Source organism: Prinia subflava, chromosome 2 (assembly GCF_021018805.1).
Source record: "Prinia subflava isolate CZ2003 ecotype Zambia chromosome 2, Cam_Psub_1.2, whole genome shotgun sequence".
Classification (NCBI taxonomy): domain Eukaryota; kingdom Metazoa; phylum Chordata; class Aves; order Passeriformes; family Cisticolidae; genus Prinia; species Prinia subflava.
The window spans coordinates 15,608,259-15,630,895 of NC_086248.1; the positions used below are offsets into that span (position 1 = coordinate 15,608,259).

The 22,637-nt window shown below is 39.3% G+C and overlaps 1 protein-coding gene across 3 annotated transcripts in view; it reads left to right on the forward strand.

Annotated features, from left to right (window-relative positions):
- Positions 1-1,854: 1,854 nt before the first annotated feature.
- Positions 1,855-22,637, forward strand: part of KIDINS220 (kinase D interacting substrate 220) — a 75,098-nt gene continuing 54,315 nt past the window's right edge. Inside the window, exons 1-10 of one of the 3 annotated variants that reach the window (XM_063425199.1) lie at positions 1,856-2,011; positions 7,872-8,010; positions 9,196-9,345; positions 13,588-13,686; positions 15,077-15,175; positions 16,584-16,682; positions 17,649-17,750; positions 18,176-18,274; positions 19,184-19,381; positions 21,289-21,387. In XM_063425199.1, coding sequence (XP_063281269.1) covers positions 9,238-9,345; positions 13,588-13,686; positions 15,077-15,175; positions 16,584-16,682; positions 17,649-17,750; positions 18,176-18,274; positions 19,184-19,381; positions 21,289-21,387 — 903 coding nt within the window. In that variant the 5' untranslated portion in view covers positions 1,856-2,011; positions 7,872-8,010; positions 9,196-9,237. Of the gene's footprint in view, positions 2,012-7,871; positions 8,011-9,195; positions 9,346-13,587; positions 13,687-15,076; positions 15,176-16,583; positions 16,683-17,648; positions 17,751-18,175; positions 18,275-19,183; positions 19,382-21,288; positions 21,388-22,637 lie in introns of all 3 variants that reach the window. The other 2 variants (XM_063425191.1, XM_063425186.1) reach the window with 2 other exon arrangements.

Genomic DNA, 22,637 nt, shown 5'->3' on the forward strand with positions numbered 1-22,637 from the left:
TAAGGAAGTGATATAATTTATCAGGGTGTGAAGACTTTAAGGTCATTGGAGAATTCATGCTTTAAAAAGTGAGTAAAACCCTTGCTGCATGGTTTCTGGTTTATAAGTATTTGGGGTATAGAGGAAGCCCTGTCAGATGTTTCTTTAAGAAGGAAACAGTCATGGCTCTTTACTGAGATTGAAGATCTCAGTGTTTTAAAGAATTATATCAATGCTTTGACCCTTGAAACTCAGTAGCCTTAGAAGTAAGCAGTACTGTGGGGACTATTCTCCTTTCCCTCGCTGGTTTGTTGCCATCTTTGGTTTAGGCAAGGTTCCATGATCTCCTGAGGAAAAGTTATTGCTGTAGTTATCAGAAATCATCCCTCATCTAGTTGTCCAGATGAATTAAACACATCCATTATCATGGATTTGGACTGTGCTGAAGATGGAAATGACATTTTACAGTCACTGGGTGTGTTTTATCATCACTGAAAGCACTGATGGAAGAACTGAAGAACATATTGGGAATGGCATCAGGCAGCTGCAGCCATGCACACCCTGGCCTGGGCTGAGAGGAGAATTTCAAAATACCCATGAAGCTGCTTGGACATCTGGGCTGTGGGGGAGTCTGAGAGAAGCTGGTAGGTCTGAAGGTATGTCGTGGTATCATAAAATGTGCATTACATCAAAATTATCTTAAATCAGGATGTACTTGATATTTGGTCTTTATATAATTTCAAGTCTAATCAGCAAGAATGGAGACAATAAGTAGAACAGACAGCAGCTAGCATCCCTTAGTCAGGACATCCTGGAGCTATCAAGGGCCAAGGATGAAGTAAATCAAGATCTTGGTGCATGTCTATGTTGCCAGCTTGGCAAAAGACTCAAGGTCCACGTATCCTATAGTTGGTCTGTCTTGATTATTATACTAAAACTCACTCCTACAGGTCAAAAGGACCCTGCCCAGGTGAAGACCCTTCTGGTTCGCATTCACAGAAGTCAGCTGAGGTTATGTAACTTGCATGGAAATTACAACCCAGCCTTAAAGGAGGAGTTGCACTTGGGAGGATACTGACAGCTCCTGTGTATAAACCACAGAAACATACAATATTCTGAGTTGGAAGGGACCAACTGGAATCATAAAGTCCAGCTCCTGGCCATACACAGGACAACCCCAAGAGTCACACGATGGGCATGACAGCATTGTCCAAATGCTTCTTGAACTCTGTCTGCCTTGGTCCTGACGACTTCCCTGGAGAGCCTATTCCAGTGCCAACCACCCTCTGGATGAAGAACCTTTTTCTACCATTCAGCCTCCCGACTCTGTGTCACGCTGTTCCCTCAGGTCCTGCCACTGGCCACCCCAGAGAAGCAGGAGATCAGTGCCTGCCCCTCCTCCTTCCCACACCAGGCAGCTGTACCTGTACTGAGGCCTCTACTCACTCTTCCCCAGACTGAAAAGACAAGAGACCTCGGCCACTCCTCGTCTTTCCTCGGCTCCAGGCCCTTCTCACTGTTCGTTGCCCTCCTTTGGGGGCTCTCTAACGGCTTTCTTTATGTCTTTCTTACACTGTGGTGCCCAAGACTGCCCCCAGGGCTCCAGGTGAGGTCGCTTTCCGCGGCGCTGCTTTCCGGCCTCTCGTTCCGCAGTCTGTCCGTACACCAGGCAGCGATTGTTCGCGACCCTTTCCCCCCTTTCACCGAGGGGTGACTGCTGGTGGCTCTCCAGGGCGGTGCCACCCTCTGCGCTGCCCAGCGCTGCGCTCCGGCCCGGCCCGGCCCGCCGGCGCTGCCGCGGCGCTCCCGGGCAGGGCCGCTCCCGTGCCCGCCGCCGCCGCCGCCCGCGGCGATGGGCGCGGCCGGGGCCGCCCCCGCGCGTCACGGCCCGGGCGGGCGGAGAGCAGCGGCGGAAGATGGCGGGCGCTGCCGGGCCGAGCTGAGCAGCGCTCGGGGCCGCCGCCTCCCTCTGTGTCAGGCTCCGGCTGGGCCCGGGCAGCCGCCGCAGGGGCCGAGTGAGCCCGGCCGTGGGGTGAGTAGAGGCGGAAGGCGGCGGCGCGGCCCGGCCGCGGAAGGGCAGGGGAAGGGCACGGGGCTGTGGGGGAGGCGGCGCTCCCGCTGCCAAACAAAGGGCGCCGCGGGGCCGCTCCCGGCGGCGCCCCAGGGGAGGGCTGGGCTCGGGCGGTTCAAGGCCGCCGTGGCTCGGGACCCGGTCCCCTCACGCCCCGGTCCTCTCAGCGCAGGGCCGCGGGTCGGGAGCGGCGGTGCGCCCGCCCCGCTCTGCCCTGGGTATCCCGGGGTTCCGGCGGTGCCGTGTGCGGGGCGGGCCGGGCTCGGTGTGCGGGTGTCGAGGACGGCGCACCGGGGGTGAAGCGTCCCCTGGGTGCCGCGGGCACGGCCGGGGATCCCTGTCACCCCTGTCCCGGGGGTGGAGGAGCCTCTTGTACCGTGTGTCTCCTGTTGACTCGGAAAGCTAGATAAGGGTTCGACACGTCAGGGAAGTTTTTGGCATCTGATTTCCAAGGTAAAGAATAACAGAAGGGTTGAGGATGGGAGGGACATCCGCGGGTCATAGGGTCCAACTCTTCTCGAGTAGGGACAACAGGAGTGGATCTCCCGGCCCGTGCCCAGAGGGCTTTGGTGTGTCTCCAAGCACGGAGACTGCAGCCCGTGCCGGTGCTGGGTCACCCTCACAGTAGCGGTGTTTCCTGATGCTCAGAGACTCCTCGGGATGCAGAGGAGCTGGTGAAGGCTCTGGAGCACAAGTCTAACGCGGAACGGCCCAGGGAGTGCTGCGGGTGTTTAGCCTGGAAGAGAAGGAGGCTCGGGGGTGCCCTGATCAGTCTCTACAGCTACCTGAAAGGAGGATGTAGCCAAGGGGGGATCAGCCTCTTCTCCCAGGCGACAAGCGATAGAACAACACAGTGTGGCCTCAAGCTGTGCCGGGGAACGTTTAGGCTGGATGTTAGGAAGGATTTCGTCTCAGAAAGAGTGGTTAGACATTGCAGTGGAGTGCCCGGGGAGTGCTGGAGTCACTGACCCCGGAGGTGTTTAAGGAAACAGTGCCATGGTCTGGTTGACACAGTGTGTTCAATTGCAGGTTAGATTCAGTGATCTCTCAGAGGTCTTTTCCAGCTTGATTCTATGTTTCAGTTTCTGCCCATTGCCTCAGGTCCTGCCACAGGACATCACTGAAAGAGCAGTAATATGTCTTGAAGGTAGTGGGGCTTTGCCACTTTGCATATATGCTTAAAAATTAATTGGAAAAGTGATTTCCTCTCTATAAATTTTGGTAAAGGATTAATGGAGAAATAATACAGTAATATGTCTTTTGCTGGAAAAGTGTTTGAATCCTTACCTGATTAATTACCTGACAGTCCTTCTCCCCATCAAATAGTAAAGAAATGGACAGAAAAACAGAAGATATTTTTCTGAGATCAGAACATGTTAAAAATGTCTACTGGGTAGGCATCTGTTCTTTGTTCTGCTACAGTGTTTATTTAAAATAAATTAGTTATTAAGAAATTAAAATCTGCTTGAAATTCTGCGTGATCACAGCTTATGAAATGGTGCTGTATTTTTTTAAAGTTGTACACCACACCATTTACTCTTCTTAAGTGGAAACACTCAAAAAGTTAGATTTTTGTCATACAACTTGTGCCTGTAAGATGGCATTGCAGACTTTCTTGAGCTTTTATGTATTATGTACAGGTTTTGACAATTGATTTGTGTTATCAGTATAATTTAAGGAAATCTCTTAATATTAAGAATTGTTTCTGGTTGCTTTCTTTTATCTGATTTATTTAAAACCTGAAATAATGATTTGTGGGACTGAGCACCTTGTATTTTGTTTAGTAATTGAATTTTGTCTTAGAATTCAGGTGTTCTTAGCAATATGTTACTGTTCATTAACAATATTTAAATTTGGTCTTGAAGGTGGACATATTTCTGTGATACAGTATAAATCCTATTATCAGATACTTCACACTTGAGCTGATTTTTTTTAACTGATGTTTTTAACCAGAACTGAGCATAGGCATGTCTGATAGTTGCTATCATCTAACAACCAACTCTGCATTTTAAATATAGATTTACATCTTTCCAGTCTTTTATATGTAATCCTCAGCCTGTTTCACTTTATTAAAACTAAGAAAAATCCATCACTACAGTATTTGGAAATGGTTGTTGCTTTGAGCACGTAAAGTAGAAAAGAAGGACTTGTGTATTTCAAATTTCCCCTACTTCTTATTGTGTGTAGTTATGATGGTTACAATGGAGATCTTTTTTTGTGCAAATTTTTTCAGTTATATTGGTTTCAGATTTCAAAAGAATATCTGTGTGTCTAGCTGTAGTTAACTTTTTGTGTCTTTTGATATTTTAGAGTTACTCATTTTTGTTCTTTCTAATAAACAAAAATAAGGTATTTTTAAAAAAATTCTTCTCACCTGCATAACAGAAATGTGGTTAAGAGACGTAGAATGAATTTTCCCAGATAAATAGGGAAAAGCAGAAATGCATCATAAGGTCATTAGTCACACTGGAATTTCAGACACTGGAGAAGAAGTGTGGGTGTAGACTACTTATGGAAACTTAGATTTGTTATTTCTCTGACTCTGAATATGAGAAATTAATATTTTGAGAGACTCATTTCAGCTGGTCTGAAAATTTGTTCTTTAAACAGTATCCTGGTTGACTCAGTCCCAATAGAAAGAATATTTTAAAATATTTGCCACTTCATGTGATGCCTGACTTGTGATCTCTTCATGTTTAGGAAGTATATCCATTTAGGAAGGGATTACAATAAGGTGTTGTAAAGGCGGGGCAATGGTTGTAAGTTAGTAAGATTCTGTGTGGTGTAAGTAAAGGTGATGTTTCAGCATGATTTTCATTTCTTTATGCCATCATAAAGCATAAAAACATGAGAATATGAAACTGACTTTTGTTAGTTTTTTATAATAAATTTCATGTGTACAATTCTTACATTTCACATTTTTTAAATTCTAATTTGAAAAGATGATTCTTAAGTTCTTAAGGGTGAAATGCTGTACATTTACACATTTGAGTTGTACGTGCTCAGATTTCAGCAGCATAGTAATTATTTCCTTTTGTAGTTAGCTGAAAGATCTGCCAGCATGTTGCATGTTGGGAAGGTGGCTTTGTGTTTGGAAAAGGAAGGAGGCATTAAAGAGTAGCAACCATCTTTTCATTGTATCATAAAAAGTATGAATTTAATGTCATTACTCTCTTAACATTCTTTTTTTTTTTTGTTTGTTTCCAGTAGTTATTCTCAATAATGCTAGAGTTGTTGACCAATTTTGATATTTATTCATAAAAGATCACTGTTTTCACAATTAAAAAGACATGCAGAAGATTTGTGTAAAAATTATGATTAGTGAGTAATAATATTTCTTATATACTTAGTAACTGGTAAGAGGCTCTGAGAATACATAAAATACCTGCAGATTTGAGTTATCAGGACCTCTGCTGTCAATACTGGTGTTGTTGAGAGAAACTAGTGTTTTAAATTCCAAAATTTTTGCAGTCTTTCCAAAACACCGATAATGTTAGTCTGCTTCAGGTCAGGATGCCAAAGCCTTACAAAAACTGGTTAATACCTGTGCAAACATTGCCTTCACCTGAGCATTAATGCACTTTATATTTTTTCATAGTTCTTGGTGTATTGTTAGTTTTGTAAAATACCAGGATTTGCTGCCCAAGGGCACTGTGAGATTTGGATTGGTTTTGCCCAAATTTTTGCCCAAGGCTTGAAAGTTTGGATTGTGAATGAAGAGCAGGGTTTTGCACTGGAAATTAGCTCGCTCAGGTAGAAGAGAGAAATAATGGCTTTATCCTTATTGGAAAGCAGATTGGTTTCCATATAGAATCCTGGTTTTAACTGAAATTTCTTAGAGTTTGTGAAAATACTTTTACTGTGTCAAAAAAAGTAAATGTGTTAATTGAGCAATTAAGGACCATTTATGTTTAGGGTGTTCTTGAATGATACTGGTTTTGCACTGTATTTATGAAATTTGGCAGGGATTAAGTTCTCATCCTCTAATCTGGTCAAGGATAAACCTTAGAGTTTTCTTTTTATTCCAGGGTTGTTTGAAAACTGTATGAATTTATATTTCAGGAGCTTTTTTCAATAGAGGGACCACAGTAGAATTGTTTCTGTAGCCAGAGACTGTTCCTCAGAGTCTTGCTTCAGTTTTTATGATTATTATAAAGAAATCTGAAGCACTGGGAGAAATCACACTTGAATGACCAGCACCCATATGGACGTTGAGTACATTTTCATAACATACATTTTGTTTAATAAAAAGGTGGACTGTGGCTGTATTCAGCTGATGTTGAGTTGCTGTCATGAGTGAAAGTATCATGAGCAGACCCATTCAGGCGTATTTTGGGCATGTTCTTTGTTCTTGGTGGGGAAGAAATAAAGCAAAGTTTCCAAAAATTGTAATACCACTGTTTTTTTATTTATCTTTGTTTCTGGAGTGGTGGGGAGATTTTTGTGTGTTTGGTGGTTGTTGTTGTCCCTAAACTGTGTTTTCCTAAAGCCCTCCAGAGATGTTAATCTTTTGGATGCTCTAACAAGCTTGCCTGAAAAAGGGCAAATAAAAGCATGAGGATATAAAATGCATAATTATTTGGTTTTGTGATTCTTTTATAAAATAGACTGTTACTAATTCTGAGAAAGGGATGTGACAGCAAAGCATAGGGGACAGGAAATATTAATATTTTGGAGATGTTTTACTGGCACAAATCTTTTATCATTTTATAAAAGTAATTTTAACATGAAGTTTATAAACACATCTCTAGAAGTGTTCATTGGCATCAGGAGTTTTGCTGTTAGTCAGAGGTTTAAGCTGTCTCTAAGGATTCAGCTCTGCATGAAGGCAGAAGCTGCACTGTTGCCAACTGGGATTTCTGAAGCAGGATGCTTATCTCCAGTGCAGCAGGGCTGCCTCTGCCTTTTGGAAATATGCCCAGAGGGAACATCAAGGGAAGAATCTTACTTTGAGGAAAAAGCAATGCTGAATACTTTCTTTCTTTTCACACTAGCTAAGAATTAATTCGTGAAATTTTGATAGCAACTGCAGAGTATAAATCATTTAAGTGAGACATATTTAGTCATGTTTTGGGGATGTTCTTAATACAGTTTTCAATTTAGTATTTGGTACAGAAAATAGCACAGGAATTGAAGGTACAGCTACGGGAGGAAGCTGGGAGATAGCACAGGAAAAGCAGAAAATGCCTGTGGTGGCAGTGGAGCTAGCAGCAAATCACACTTCACGAATTTCTGTTATCATATGTAAAAAATAATGAGGGGAATACAGGTATATGTGAATATCTAATATCATTTTAAGTGCCTGAGAATATCTGAGACACCTGCCCAGGGCTGTAAGATGCTGCTGCAGGCTGTAAGGGGGGTGTGCTGTTCTGGATGGCAACTGGATGCCAGGCTTGATGGTAACTTCCCGGGTGTTCCTTGTGTCTGAAGTGGCAGGAGGAGCCAATGTGTCCACACTGAGTCTGTAAAATTGCCATTTCTTTTCAAACCTTTCATATTTTGTGTGGTTTTAGTGTTACTTTTGTTTTTAAGTTTGCAACCTCTCAATTGGCTCTTCCTCCTACTGAAAAAATGGAGACAAATATATACCAGCACTGTTGTGCTGCTCAGCCCCTTTGATGGTAATTTAACAGTATGATAAATGTGGCAGACCTTTTGTGTTCTTAGTTTATTTATAGCTTTCTTGTGGGGCAGGCTGGCTGCTTGGGCAGTGCCTAGGAAAACTGCTGCAGGGCTTTACGTGTCAAATCTAGTTTGTTTTTTTTACTGGTTTCAGGTGTGGGTTTTAAACAATGTCTGTGGTTTCTTTTGTCACTAGACATTCACGTGCACCTGAATTTCATCTACACGTGCTCAGAGCTGCTGTCATCTTAACTGAGGTGTTATCTGGCATTATTTGAGCAAGGCATTTCTGTATGTGGGTCATCTGATGGCTGCATTGCTGTAGGTGAGCTCAGGTAGTATCTAACATATCCTGAGAACAGTGTGTATGACTATATATACTTGGTAAAGGAAAAAGGATAGTGTTACAGACTGTATAAGCAATTTAAAGTGGAGCTGGGTTATTTGATTTAAATCTCCAAATCTAAATTAACTTCTCTGTGCTAAGCACAGTGAAGTTCTTGCTTGCCTCCTCTTATCTCCTTTGTTCTGCTTCAGTTGGAAGCACAGAAAAATTAATTGTCTGCTTTGATTTGAGAATAAAAGTAAGAGTATTTGCCTGGGAAAGCCACTAGTCTGGCTTCTCCCTGGGAGAGAATAGCCTAAACAGTCGGCTTTAGCTAACACTAAACTGGAGGTTTTCCTCTGCTGTTACAAGAAAAAGCCAGAGAGCATGATCATGTCAACCACTGGTGAGGAGAAAGGTGTGAAGGGCTGGTGTAGTCTTGTGTTTAGTCCCGTGACCTGTTCTGCATCCAGTGAAATTTAATTTAGTGCAGTAAGGTACTCAGCTTCTGTCGCTGTGTGTGTATAAATTTAACACAGTAGTACTAATGGTGCTCTGAACTTACTGGGCACAGCTTTTTAGGAAATCTGAAATGGTTCTTAGTGGTCTGCCTTAAGAAAGAAAAACCTTTGCTATCTTGCATATGAGAGGTTAAAAACATAATCAGTCAACAGAAGCCATGTTATGTTTGACTAGCAAGTTAACAACGTGCCATCACATGCAGGCATGTCTGCATAAAGTGGGTGATAATTGATTTAGTAAATTGTATTTCTCAGCGTTCCATATGGCTGCAGTTTAGCTAGAATCACTGTATTTTGTAATGCTGATTAGTCTCAATGATCTGCTTATACAGATAAAGGATAAGGGTTATATTGTAAATATAACTAGTATATGTAAAGTATGTAACATATAGATATTGCTATAATGCTGCATATACATATATACATTCCATTCAAAATATTTATTTAGATAACGTGTAACAGTTAGAATAATTTCTATAATTTTCTAAGAACTAGAGAGTTCAGACTTTTCATGGAAATGTGCCTTTTAATGCACATCTCCAAAGTGTTTTGTTGAGGAGAATGGCAGGTGTTTGTACCCAGCCAATAACTTCTTAGCATATACAGTTCATGCTTTCCGATGTCAAATGTCATAGCTGTTACTTATGCTGGTTTTTTTCTTTCCTGAATTACAGGTAAGCTTTGTTATCAAGAAGCATTTGAAATAGTGTGTGAAGATGGCGAGTCTGATGAGTCAGAGTCTGTTGACCTACGTAGAAGAAGGAAATGTTCCTGCTCTGAAAGCGCTTCTGGAGAAGTGCAGGGATGTTGATGAGAGAAATGAGGTAAGATGATTTTTGAAAAGGTCATTTTCACATTGCAGCTTATTAGTTACAAAATGAATAATTAGTGAGATCACACTGGTTATTTAATATAGAAATTTCAGTTTTGTTTTTAAGTGATTGCTTACCTTTGCATACCCTGAACACTGTGTGTTCAGTCTCTGACAGCACCTCAAGCATCTTTCACAGTATTTGCTTTCTAGAGTGTTCTTCCGAGCTGGAAAATGCAGCTATATCCTTACGTTTTGAATGGTGTTTATACCTGTATTTCTGTGGCTAAGACTTGTTTCTTAGTTCACAGATCCAACTGCATATGCCCTGTTGGTTTTGTGGTGAAACCTGGTTTGGTGATAACCCTTGCCTCACATCCTGGTTTTCAGTCAAGATATACTTTGTTATACAATCCAAATAAAAGCATATACTATAACTTACATGAGCATATGCTCATCTAGATGAAAAAATATATATCCAAGAGGCTATCCAACTCTATATGTCTAGAGTTTACCAGAAGTACACAAAAGTCTTGATACACGGTAGGGAGTTTATATGAAAATTATTCAGAATCTGTTATATTGATCAGTTTTTCAAATCTGCATAAGATAGAAAGAATATGTTTTTGGAAAGAAGTCCAATGGCATATATTACTGAAACCCAAAAAGCATCATGCAAATGTGAAAACAATGTACAGAGTTTAGCTTTACTGTAGTTATTAGATCTGGTTTCAATTAAGACAGTTTTGTTTCATTGTTGGCACATTCATTCCATGCTGTGTATGCACATATGCTGAAGTATTTCAGATGGGAGAATTCTTAAGTTTCAGAGCACACATATGAACCTCACCACCTGGCATGTAGCATATCTGAGAAGGGGAATGTCTGTTCCCTCTGCTGGCAATTCCTTTCAACAACATGGCTGAAATCAGACAGATCGTGTTGATTTTATCAAGTGTCACTGCCTTCACCTTCTTTTCTAAATTTTTCTTCACTTATTGGTGGGACTAAATGTAGTCCTGGGTTTCATTAACTGCCTTTTGCAGGGATCATTTTCCTGATACCTGTTTTTTTCTGTCTTTGAGGTCATTTCTGCAGACAGACGTGTGTGGTTTGCATCAGTTTTAAACCCCTTTTTGGGATGGTACATATGTATGATAGGTGTTTTGTTTAAATGATAGCTCTTCCTTGGAATTCCATAGCTTTGAGTGCAGTTCAGTTTCCAGTTCTGGATCTGCCAAGACATCTTTTCCTCTTGGGTAAAAGAAAATACCAAAAGAAGAGTGCCTTTGGAGTTCTAAAAAGATTGCTGGCAAGCTAAGGTTTGCTAATGCCAGGACCTCCCAGGCTGCAGTGGCTTGCCCAGTGATGGGATCACCCACATTGTTACCAGCCCTTTTTATCCTGATTGTGGTCAGTTGCCAGAAAAGGTTCAACTCGGTCAGGTTGTGTAGGGATGATTTTATGGCATTAACACCATCAGTTACAGTTAAGTGGGGGAAGTCTCAACCTCTCTGTCTTTTCTCTGCACATCCTTCCACTTGTGTGATTTTTTTTCTCTCATACCAGACACATGAATTACCAGCTAATGATAGATGCTTGCTTTGTGTGATACACTTTGATCCTAACAGCCTCCACTTTCTCTTGATGTGCCTTTCTTTCTGTTCTTGGTACTGAAGGAGCTTCTGTATGTTCAATTCTGAATCTTGTGTTCTCTCACGGACTGCTAGAGCGCTAGCCTGTAAGGTGGCACCACTAATTGATTTTCCTAAAATTATACAGATGTGCTCCTTTATAATTTGGTTATTGCAATACTTGGGCTGAGCTGTGATGTACAGATAGACAGTCCTTGATGTGCATGTGAGAAATATGGGCATTTAGTTGTTGTGGAGTGTCTAGACTCTTGGACAACTTTTAAGAATGAATTGGAGGTCACAGATTTAGTAATTATTTTTTGTTTCTGTGTTGGTGAAATCTTTGTGATGGTTGCTAAACATTATAACATTATACTTGCGTTTTAGCGTCTTCTAACAAAAAGGCAAGGATGTTTTCAGTACCCCTGTAGAAAATTCTACATCTGTCTCAGAAAACCAAAGGCAGTCTGCAGCTGTATGGCACTTCTTACAGGAGGGAATGATTTTACCATCCATAGCCTCTTCTTGCCCAGACATACTTTTACTTGGAATGTATTATCCTTTTGTGTTATCCACTTGTGGAAGATAACAATAGTGACTGTTCAGAAGGAGGAGAGAAGAATGGTCAGGCTAAAATAGGGGATTTTGTATGTTTTGCTAAAGCACTGCTTGGAAGGGATCCTTGGAGGTTATCGAGTCCTGTGTCTGGAGGTGGGTTGGTTGGAGCCAGCTGGAGCTGCCTGTGTCTGACGCAGGGCAGTCGCAGCCTCTCTTCACAGATTGCCTGCAGTTCCCTCTGGCTGTCCCAGCCTGTGCTCAGTGCAGTGAGGTTCCTGCCTGCCCGGCCTGTCAGTGCCCCGGATGGCAGCACGGCTGTCTGCTGCCTCAGCCACTCGTCCCAGCCTTGTCCAGGCTGCCAAGGTGCACACTGTGCCTTTGCCGCAGTCCTTAGTGAAAGGGTTCAATAGGATCCCAATATTGATTCTCTGCACCAGTGACTGGCCTCCAGCTGGACTTTGTACTGCTGATCCCCATGCTCTGAGCCCAGCACTGCAGGCAGTGTCAGAGCACCTCACTGTCCATTTGTCTAGCTGGTACTTCATCAGTGTCCCTGGCTGTTGTGGCAGATGATGTTGAAATCCATGCTAGATATGGGATAAACAATGTCTCAGGTCTGTATCCACTGAGCAGTGATGCCATCACAGAAGGCAGAGTAGTCAGTCAGGATTGCTGAAATCACTTGGCATGTGTATTCCCAACTTATTAACTTGCATATATCTTAAAGAGCAAAAGTTACGACTGTTTTCTATTCCAAAGAGAGCTGTTCTTTTCTAAGAAGTAGCATTTGATTTTGTTTTGATTTTTTGAGCATTTAAATTCTTTTTTTTATGACCAGATCTAAAACTACTTCTTGTTGATACAAAATATCCTTTAGGATCCTAAAGCAATGGTGTCGTTTTGAATGTATACAATGTACAGTTATAACAACATAAACTTACATGACAGCATAATTTTTCTTTGTGAAAAATTACCTTATAGATGTAATTGCATAAAGAACAGCTGATGGGCCAGAAAGTGTTTTTGAAAGAATCCATGCATTTCTTTGATTCTGTGTGTGTAAAAAGCAGAAAGAGTCATCAAGTATCTTTATTAATGGTATTGTTAATATTTTCAGTTATGAAGATTAGTGATATTACTGTATTGTGATTCTGCATTGATTTTTAATCTTTCCAGGGAAATTGCTGGTGCATAGCTCCTAACATGTAGCTTTTGCATTATTTAGAGACTAGATAATTTGAGTTTTCTATATGGTAGAGATAAAAAACAGAAGCGAGGTCAGGAAAAATTCACTTAATTTCTTAAACTTTTAATTAATAAATTTACTGTAAAATTCATCAAGTTTTACTTTGCAGCATGCAGAGCAGTTGTAGCTCAGAAATTTTCTGACACGAAAGTAGGCTGATGGAAGGGTGACAGATTCTGACTGACTTTTAAAATACTTCTGAAGGCAAATAAACCAGCTTTTCTATCTTTCATCTTCCCTGAGATGAGACTGTCTGCTAAGAACCCACGTTGCATAGGACAGGAGTGATGTCTGTATTTCCTGTGCTGTGAGATAAAAGTGGGCTATATAACCTGACTATTTTTTACAAGGCTTTAGCAAATATTCCTCTGAATCAATGTTTCATGGCCATTTTAATGGCCATTGTGGTTCCTAAGGTAGATATATTTCTTTATTATTTTTTTAACAATGTGAGTTGCTCCAAGTAGTAAAGATGTACCAGTATTGGAGATGTCTTCAGTGAGCAAATAATTCAGAAAGGTAGATATTTAATAATGTAACTTTTTTTCTTTTAGTAGCCTTTTTTAATGTCTGAAATGTCTGGGGGTTTTTTGTGTTTGTATCTTAATCTCCTATGAGGCAGGGTTTAATACCATATTCTCCATTTTTATTGCAAGTATACTGTGTGGTTTCAACTCCAGTCCTTCTTACTACTGCTCAGTGGCAATTAAAAATGGAAACAATGTTGCTCTGTAGTTTCTGGGTTTTTATTGCATAGGTATGTGTGTAATTTTCATCACTTCCCAATGGATCTATTTTCCTATCACTTCCTTTTCAGAATGGCCAGACTCCACTGATGTTGGCTGCTGAGCAAGGCAATTTAGAAATTGTCCAGGAGCTTCTCAAGAAGGGAGCTAACTGCAACCTGGAGGATGCAGTAAGTATTAGTGCTTATGTGATGGCACCTAACCGTGGAGGAACAAGAAATTTTAAGGGGCAAGGCAAAGAAAGGGAATTTAGGTTAATGTTGAGCTCAGGAAGGAAAAAAGCAGGTGGAAAATGATGACATGTAAGAGAAATTTTATACAAAATTGCTTAGCTTTTATATTTCTTCGAGTCCTCGTAAAGAGTAGGGATATTCCTCAGATGTTTAAAACATCTTGATCTCTGCTGAATTTGCTGGTGTTTCTTCTGGGAAAACAGAATAGAGACATACAGCCTCAAAGATGAGGTCCAGGTGATTTTGTTCGTCTCAGTGTTGTTGAGGTATGTCAGTGGGTTGAATTTTTGTTTATTTGTTTGTGTTGAATTTTTATTTGGTTTTGGTATTTTTTCAGCAAATACCTAGGGAGAATTTAGGTTAAAGGATTATTTCAGATGAAAGCCAGAACTGTGACAGAGAGGGGTTTCAAATTTATGAATTGTCTTTGTGCCTCAGCAAAAGAGGTTGACTACAGATGGAAGATGCCCAAAAAGGGTGAATAGAACAGAGATATTGTTAGACAGTTTTGAAAGGTTTGTATATTCCAATGAAGAGTGATAAACAGGAAAAGGATATCTTGGATAAACTTGGGTTTTTTACTTCTGTGCTTAGTTTAAGTGTAAAATATGGGCATCAAGGTCTTCTGTAGAATCTGTCACCTAAAAAATCCAGAACAACAAAACCTACCAACCAACCAAGTCTCTATTATTTTGAGACATTTATTACAATTGCTATAAATGCCACAATTTCCATGCTTTTAGGAAGGACAGCTACTTTATAAACTGTTGCTGTATTTTATAAGTGTGTAGCATATAAAACAACCAATCCACACCTGGATGAGCTTTGAGCAGTGGAGGGGAAATAAGCATAATGCAAGGGGAAATCTATCTTCCTGAAGTGATCAGAAATGTGAAAAGCTGTGGTCCAGACTACACTCCATCAGTGCTGTCACACACTATATGTAGAGACCCACTGCCACTGTTTTCTGTGGTCCTGGTTAGCATCTCATTCCCTTTCAGCAGCTTTTAATGTCTTGACCTCATTTTCTAATCCTTTGTAGGTGCTGCTTCCTCCATATATTTATTAAGATAACCTGCAGTGAACTGAGGAGTGGAAAGGGCTAGATACTGGGTAGGAGAGCACATAATTTGGAGTAGTTGCTCTGTTATTTTCATGTGTATAACTGGCATGCTGTGGGTTTATTAGTACTTTTATTATTTTTTTGAAGGATAGCTATTTTAAGGGTTTCTGTACTTCCTGTTGTGGATTAAACATTTGAAAGACAAGGTTACTTGCATTGAAATATTGAATATTACTTTATAACATTTTTTCCTTTTTTTTCTAGGACAACTGGACAGCTCTTATTTCAGCAGCTAAAGAAGGGCATGCAGCTATTGTAGCAGAGCTACTGAATCATAATGTCAATTTGGAGCATCGAGATTTGGTATGTGTTGTCTTAGTGTAAAAATAAAATAGAAAAACAGTTTTGTGAGTTGGAGAGGTTTAATTCCATAAAACTAAGGAAAGATCTTTCATTTTTACACTATGTACCCAGTGCTGCTGAAATGAAAAAGAATATGTAGTTAAATACTGCTTTTTACACTTGTAAAATGATTGCTTTAGTGTTAATAATGGCAGCTGGTTTACTAGGGCTGTTTTTCCCCCCTTAATTTGGTTTGGAAAAAAGCTGAATTGAAGAACAGTTTGATTTTTGGGTGTGTTTTGTGTGGGTGAGAGTTTTTTATGGGAAGAGAGTTGTTTTGTGGGTTTTTTAGTTGGAGGTTTTTTTGGGTGGTGTTGGCTTTTTTTTTTAAGTATTCTGGTAAAACTAACATTATCTTTCCCAGAAGATACCTGTCTGTATTTACTTTTACTCTGGGCAGCTGTGATTATTCATACAGCGGTCCCTGTTTTCAGTCTCCTAACACTTGCTTTCGTTCATCTTGCCAAATTTTTATATGGAAAAGTGGGCACTGCAGCCCAGCCCATCGAAAGAGTTACAACAGCTGCTGACATGAGTGGAAGGTCAGATGGCCCTGAAGGGCTATAAACTGTCTCCATTGACAGAAGATGGAATTAGGTACCTGCAAGGACTAATTCTGTTCTGCTTAAATTGAATTGTGGGAAACCACTAGGGGTGAGTCCAAGTGCTTCCTTGAATTGAAGTGCCACTCTGCCTGAAAGCTGAGGCATCTTTGCTAACCAAGATTTTTTGTTCAGTGTTAAGCACATTCACATGGTCAAGCTGCTTGATTTCTAGACCTCTGTCAGTCAGGGGGATCTTTCACATCTCCAAAAGTGTATTATAAAGAAAGAAAAATTGTGCTTACAATTGCTGGAGGCGTACTGTTATTTTAAAATGAAATTTGTTTATCTGACCTGTCAAATGCCTTAGGCAGTGAAACCTCATTGTCTCCTAGCTTACAAACTTAAATGAACACACCAGTGTAGTTTGGAATTAATTGCTCTTATTCTCCCTGCTCCAGAAATCAAAAATAAACTTTCCATGTTAATTGATTTGGAGTCTAGACTTTAAAATAGTGGTGTGGTTTTTTTTTTTCCTTTAAATCCAATGGTTGGATTTCTGTGCATTTGAAATTTGAATTTAGTGTTCAGCAGCATTAAGGACATGATATTTTCCTGAGTTTTGCATGTAACAGGAAATTAGTACTTCCATACAGGAGCTTATTATTTATTCTAAATACATAGGATTACAACATTTTGTGGTCAATCTTTACTATATTTTGAATTTGCGGAATAGTCTTAAGACAAAACCAAAATGAAATAAAAGTCATTAGTTATATTTCTAAGTATTTTACAGTTTTCACATTTCTTTGAATTGTGTTTACTAGGGAGGATGGACTGCCCTGATGTGGGCATCATACAAAGGCCGTACTGAAGTGGCTAAACTGCTGCTTGAGAAAGGAGCAAATCCAAACATCACAGGCATGGTAAGTTTTAGTTTTAAACATCGCCTCCTCCCAAGTGTTTGAAGTCTTGAATTGTACACTCATCTTACTATCTTGATTAAACATTTTGCATTTTTTGCAGTATGACATTTTTTCATTTTTTCATGACATCACTGTACTTTATAAAGGGCTTGCTTTAATAATCTGTGTGATTGCCACTGGCTTTTTTAATAATATTGAATTTTTTTTTAATTGAAGAAAATGGTTGTATAGCTCATACTAAGATTCAAATTATCAGGGGAGGAAATAATAGAAAAGATAAGTAGTGCATCTAATGTTACTAGTATAACAACTGTCATATTTCTGCATCTGTAGAAGCTGATGGAGTAAATAATGTGTGCAATTTCGAAACCATAATTTGCTTTAATTGTTTCATAATGGTTTAGATCATATGAACATATACCATTCATGTTGGAGCATAAAAGCACCCTAAGATTTTGAGATTTAATTCATTTGTAAGCGTTTTCTGCAGAAGTGTAGGAGCTGAACAATTTGTTTATGCTGTCAGTTCTCTGCTGTTTGAGGCAACGAGCAGTGAAGGGAGAACCCCAGTGGCCAGAACAACTGTTGTAATGACTGATTTTCTTTGGTTTGCATGTGCAGTGTCTGTGTGCATGGCACAGCTCCTCTGCAGCCCTGATTACTCAGGGATATTACATAGCTGTCTGTTGTTTCCTTTCTACCTTACAAATGTTCCTATTAAGACAAGGATGTGAATTTACAAACCTTGTTTAAAGAGCTATAAATCAAAACTGATTCAAAACAGTGAACATCTTCCTGGCTATCATCTAGGTAATGTACTAGATAACCATTATTGATAATGTTGTTGGATTTATTTCTGTATATTCATTTTTCTATGGGTTTAACTTCTCTTGAGACTTGTTTTGTTGATGTAAAATAATTAAAATACATGAGACTATAATTATTTATTTGTTTTTTAATTCTAAGCAATACAGTGTTTATCCAATTATTTGGGCAGCAGGACGGGGCCACGCAGATATAGTCCACCTCTTACTGCAGCACGGAGCTAAAGTGAACTGCTCTGACAAAGTAAGTTATGCCTGTATAATACTTAATTTCTGTCATGTTTGATAAATTTCTTGTAAAAGGAGATCTATGAGTTCTTGATTAGGAAAACACTTGCTGTTATATTTTACCCATGAGATTAGAATTAGCATGCTAGAGTAAATTATGCTTGAAAGAGATTTTTCCATAGTATGCTCAAGATGGTTGTGAAATAATTCTATTTTCTGAGCTACTGGAAACCTTGCTATTCTAGGTTGTATAGAAAAATAATTCTTACAGCTATCTACAAAAGAAAAGTCGAAGTGGCTTTTCAAATGCGTATGTTAATTCGCAAGACCCAATTATGTTTTTGTAAAAACTAGAGTAATGAAGTATAGGATAAATACTACATTGTATGGGATACTAAATACAGAAAGCAATATGATAAAACGTTGTGAATGTTTTTTCAGTATGGAACCACCCCACTGGTTTGGGCAGCAAGGAAAGGTCATTTGGAGTGTGTGAAATACCTGCTGCAGATGGGAGCTGATGTTGATCAAGAAGGAGCTGTAAGTAACTGCATTTTTCAGTGCATTTTTCAGTGCATTTTTCATCTGTGTGTCTGAGTTTTTTAATAAAACAAATACCAAGAAATACACGAAACAAGATGAAATGTTGGTGTTGGAGTGTTTTGCTTTCCAGCTATTTGTTGACTGCATGTGAGAGTTAGTGAAATTTCTTTATGCCTTTTAATAAAATTATGATGTAGCTAGGGAGTTGTATTGACAGTGGATACACTGGTATGTTAAGTGTAAATTTTAATGACCTTAAATTAATTTAGGTAATTGTTATCTGAAGGTTCATGCTGTTAAAATTCATTCATTATCCAGGCCTCACACGTCAAGTATCTTATTCCTCAGCATCATCTGAAAAGCAAATCAAACACAAAACATCTTTTGGTGATAATAAGGGTGACCGCAACTTTTCAGAAATTGAATTTTTTTTCAGAAGTTTCAGCAGCATATTGTTTTTAAATAAAACAGATTGCATTTAAATTGTTTGTCAAAACAAAAGAAAATCTATTAAAAATTAAGTGGAAGAGTAGAAAATCTTTTGGGATTCATGTGATTATTTCTGAAGTTCTTCAAAAATCCTCTTTGTGAGTAGTATTGGTAGACTCTGATAATACTATGTTCCCATATGACAAGAAAATTATTTTATTGTATGTGTGGCATTCAGGAGCTAGAATAAACTGATCTGAACTTTACTTTTTACATTTGCAGTGTTCTGTACTGTTGCTCTTAGTTTATTTCTTTGATTTTAAAAAGCATGTTTTTTGGTGCACTTTAAAGAACAAAACTGAAGTAGCATTTGGATGATTAAGATAGTAATATTAGTGAGAGTTCTCTTCATATTTTAACTGCTGATATAATGAAGATTGCTATATCCACAATAAAATCTTTTGCTTTTATTTAAAGAATTCTATGACTGCACTTATTGTAGCAGTGAAGGGTGGCTATACTGACTCAGTAAAAGAAATACTGAAAAGGAATCCAAATGTAAACCTCACAGATAAAGATGGAAATACAGCTTTGATGATTGCGTCAAAGGAGGGACATACTGAAATTGTGCAGGATCTTCTTGATGCTGGAACTTACGTGAACATTCCTGACAGAGTGAGTCAATTTTCATCATAATTCTTGTTTTATATATATATCTATAGTTTATGTTTAAATACCAGTGTACACAGATTTGTAAATATGTGATTTTTCTGGCTTTCTAATTTTTCTGCCATCTAGGGGTATTTTTGTGTATTGCTGTTTTACAAGTACATTAAGAGGTAAATGTTGCCATGGGAAGGTAAAGGATCAACTGAAACTATTCTTTTTCTTTGAGATGCTCGATTTGAGAACATAGGGCATATGACATGTCTGTAACATAAGACTAATCCTGAACTAATCTATAGGTTTGAGATGGGATAGTGCTGCTAAAACTGTAAACCTTGGATTCTGTAAAAAAGAATGTATTTAATTTAGCATGTACCTTTATCTTTTACAATGAAACTTTTGACTAGAAAGCATATAGTATATATTGCATATATGAGAGGGAGATTTCAGCTCTGGGTTAAGAGATGTAAACGTAACGCTGTGTGCCTGATCTATACATGCATTACTCAGTAGAGATGGACATGAACAGTGCCCAGAGTGTGGATCCTGCTTGCTGGCAGCTCAGGATTTTATTTGGTTACTTACACAGGTGCTTTGCACAGTCTGCAGTGCCCTCAGGATAGTCAGGAGTTTCTGAGGTGTCAGAGACAGGTCCTGAGGCTGTAGTTGGTTAGATACCTAAAGTTAGATGTCTCTGTCAAGGTCACTGACTTACTTCAGAGCACTAATACCTTTTTGAGGCTGCATTCCCAATCCCTAAGTTGGATTGCTTCGGGTTGCAGAGAACAGAGGAAAGCTTCCTGATATTTGCCTCATAGATTTAAAAGGATTTTTGGATGCATTTTTCTGTGTTTCAAGTGTCAGTGCATTTCTCAGGTGGCAGTGTACAGTGTTGCATGTCACAACAAAGTTGACCTCAGGCACATATCAAAGCAAACTTTAAAAATATTTAAGAAAATACACTGCAGTCCCTCTTAGCACCTCTTCTGCCACAATGTTCTACAACAGTCTGCATTTCTGTGCTTTCAGGAAGGAGAAATTACAGCTTTCAGCACATCTCATTGCGTTATAAATACACCTAACAATGAGTACTCTTAGTTTCAGATGCTAGAGTAGGTTTTGATAAAGAAAATTTCTTGGTTTGCGAAGTATGTAATGACTGATTGATGGGACATTTCCTACTGCTGGGCTCTCTGAGTTCCACACCTGTGATTTTGCTATACTTTTATTTATTTTTCCTGTTTCATCATATAAGGAGTACTAGGCAGTTTCAGGAGTATAAGGTAATTTCTGAAATTCTGGCATGTCCTTAAGTGTGTTAAAATCAGAAGCCTTAAGCACAATTGTAACTTTGTTTTAAGTATATGCAACTTCATTTACTATACCAAAATATTTTTTATTTTGATCTGTGATGAAATCAGCCTTTTGCATTTTTTTCTTTATAATAGCATAGTGTATGTAAACAAGATAGCAGTCAAATCTGCACAAAAAGAAAGGCATAAATTTATTCAAAATTTCTGAGGAGCTTTTGTCAGCTGTGAGACATCTCAAGGAGACAGACAATATTGTTGTCTGATTGGAAGTAGGTTATTACTAGGAGTGTTTGGGCTTCCTGTGAATGAAAACCAACTGGTTTTTTTCATATTTATTATTAATTTATGCTGGGGTTTTAACTAGACCTATTTGGAGTGTTTGTTTTCCTGAACAATGAAAAAGAAAGTCCAGATTTTTTTGTATTACATACCCATTTTTTCAAAGATTGTTCTATTTTTTCTATCCTCTTATTTTAAAATGAGCGGGTATTTCTTAATGTAAATAGGCATAGTGTATATTTGGAAGCTATAATTCATTCTTTTGAACTTCTTATTGGTAAATAATATTAATTGATGTTCGATATTCTTTCACATTTTTTTTAGAGTGGAGATACAGTGTTGATTGGAGCTGTTAGAGGTGGTCATGTTGAAATTGTGAGGGCCCTGCTCCATAAATATGCTGATATAGATATCAGAGGTCAGGTAAGTACACAGTGTAAATGTTAGAGTACTTCTTAAATAGGATGTGAATTTGTATACCAAACAATTATACAGTGTTCCTGAAAACAGAGCTTTAAAGTTTGCTCTGTCTGCTCTGTAGGAAACTCAAATTCCATCCAACAGTAAAATACATCACATTACTGTGCAGGTTTTAAGATCTAAGATACATGTAATTGCAATGCCTTATTAAGCACAGTTTTTTCAGTTAATTGTATAAGGGTCGAAAAGCAAAAGATGTAAACTGAACTTACTTCATCTGTACTACTGAACAGATTTAAAATAATGACATACTTTAAAAGACAATATAATGATTTAAATCGTGTTTTAAATAGAATATCAATGAAATGTGGTGCACCTGAGATTATATCTGTTGTCAGAGCGGTTCTGTGCTTGGTCACTGTGCTTGGCTGGGTCTTGTCTCTACCAGCTTTCTGTGTTGCTTTCTGTTAGACGATGTTGTCAGTGATTTCCGTGTTTTCTACCTACCCCTTCTTCCTTTTTTGTCCTTTGATTAAGGTATTAATTTTACTCTTCTGCTGGAAGCTCTCTCACTCAGCATGGTACTTGTTTTTGTTACATTCAACTTGCATTCTTTTGCTTGAAGCTATTCCAGTCACTTTGCTTTGTCGGCACACGTGTTCTGCCAAGTTTGAACACAAAACTAACTAGTCACTGAGAGCTGCAAAGGTTCAATGCCTGCTGCTGCTGCAGAGCCTCTCTGAGAAGCCACCAAGCTTTTATTTTGAAGAAAAAGTAGCACTTGGATTTCTTCCTCTAACCTGCTATTGGCAACCCATGTGTCTCAGCTTCTGGCTGTGACATGGATTTGAAAATCTGAAGCTTTTCAACATCTTGCTATGACTGAAGCAATACAGAAACAGTACAAGGACGCAACGTCTTTGGTAGCAGGGACTCTTGTGACTTCTGGCAGTGTGAGGTTGCTTGAGTGGCAATTTGTAGTGGTTGACCTAGAGAATGCTTTTGCAGCCTTACAGAAGGCACAGCAGGAGTCAGTACCATCAGAGCAATGTTCTGCCTTTGCACTTCAGATCATTGTTTAGGACCAGCAGTATTGAAATTGGAGATGAGTGCTACTCCCCTGCTGTTTGGTAGTGCAGCACCTGCCTGCTGGCCAGGCCTGTTCTGGGAGAGATGTGTTGACTGCCCAAATTTGACATTTCAGAAATCTTGCAGAGGCTTGTCCAGCCTTCCAGCAACGGTGTTCCTTGCTG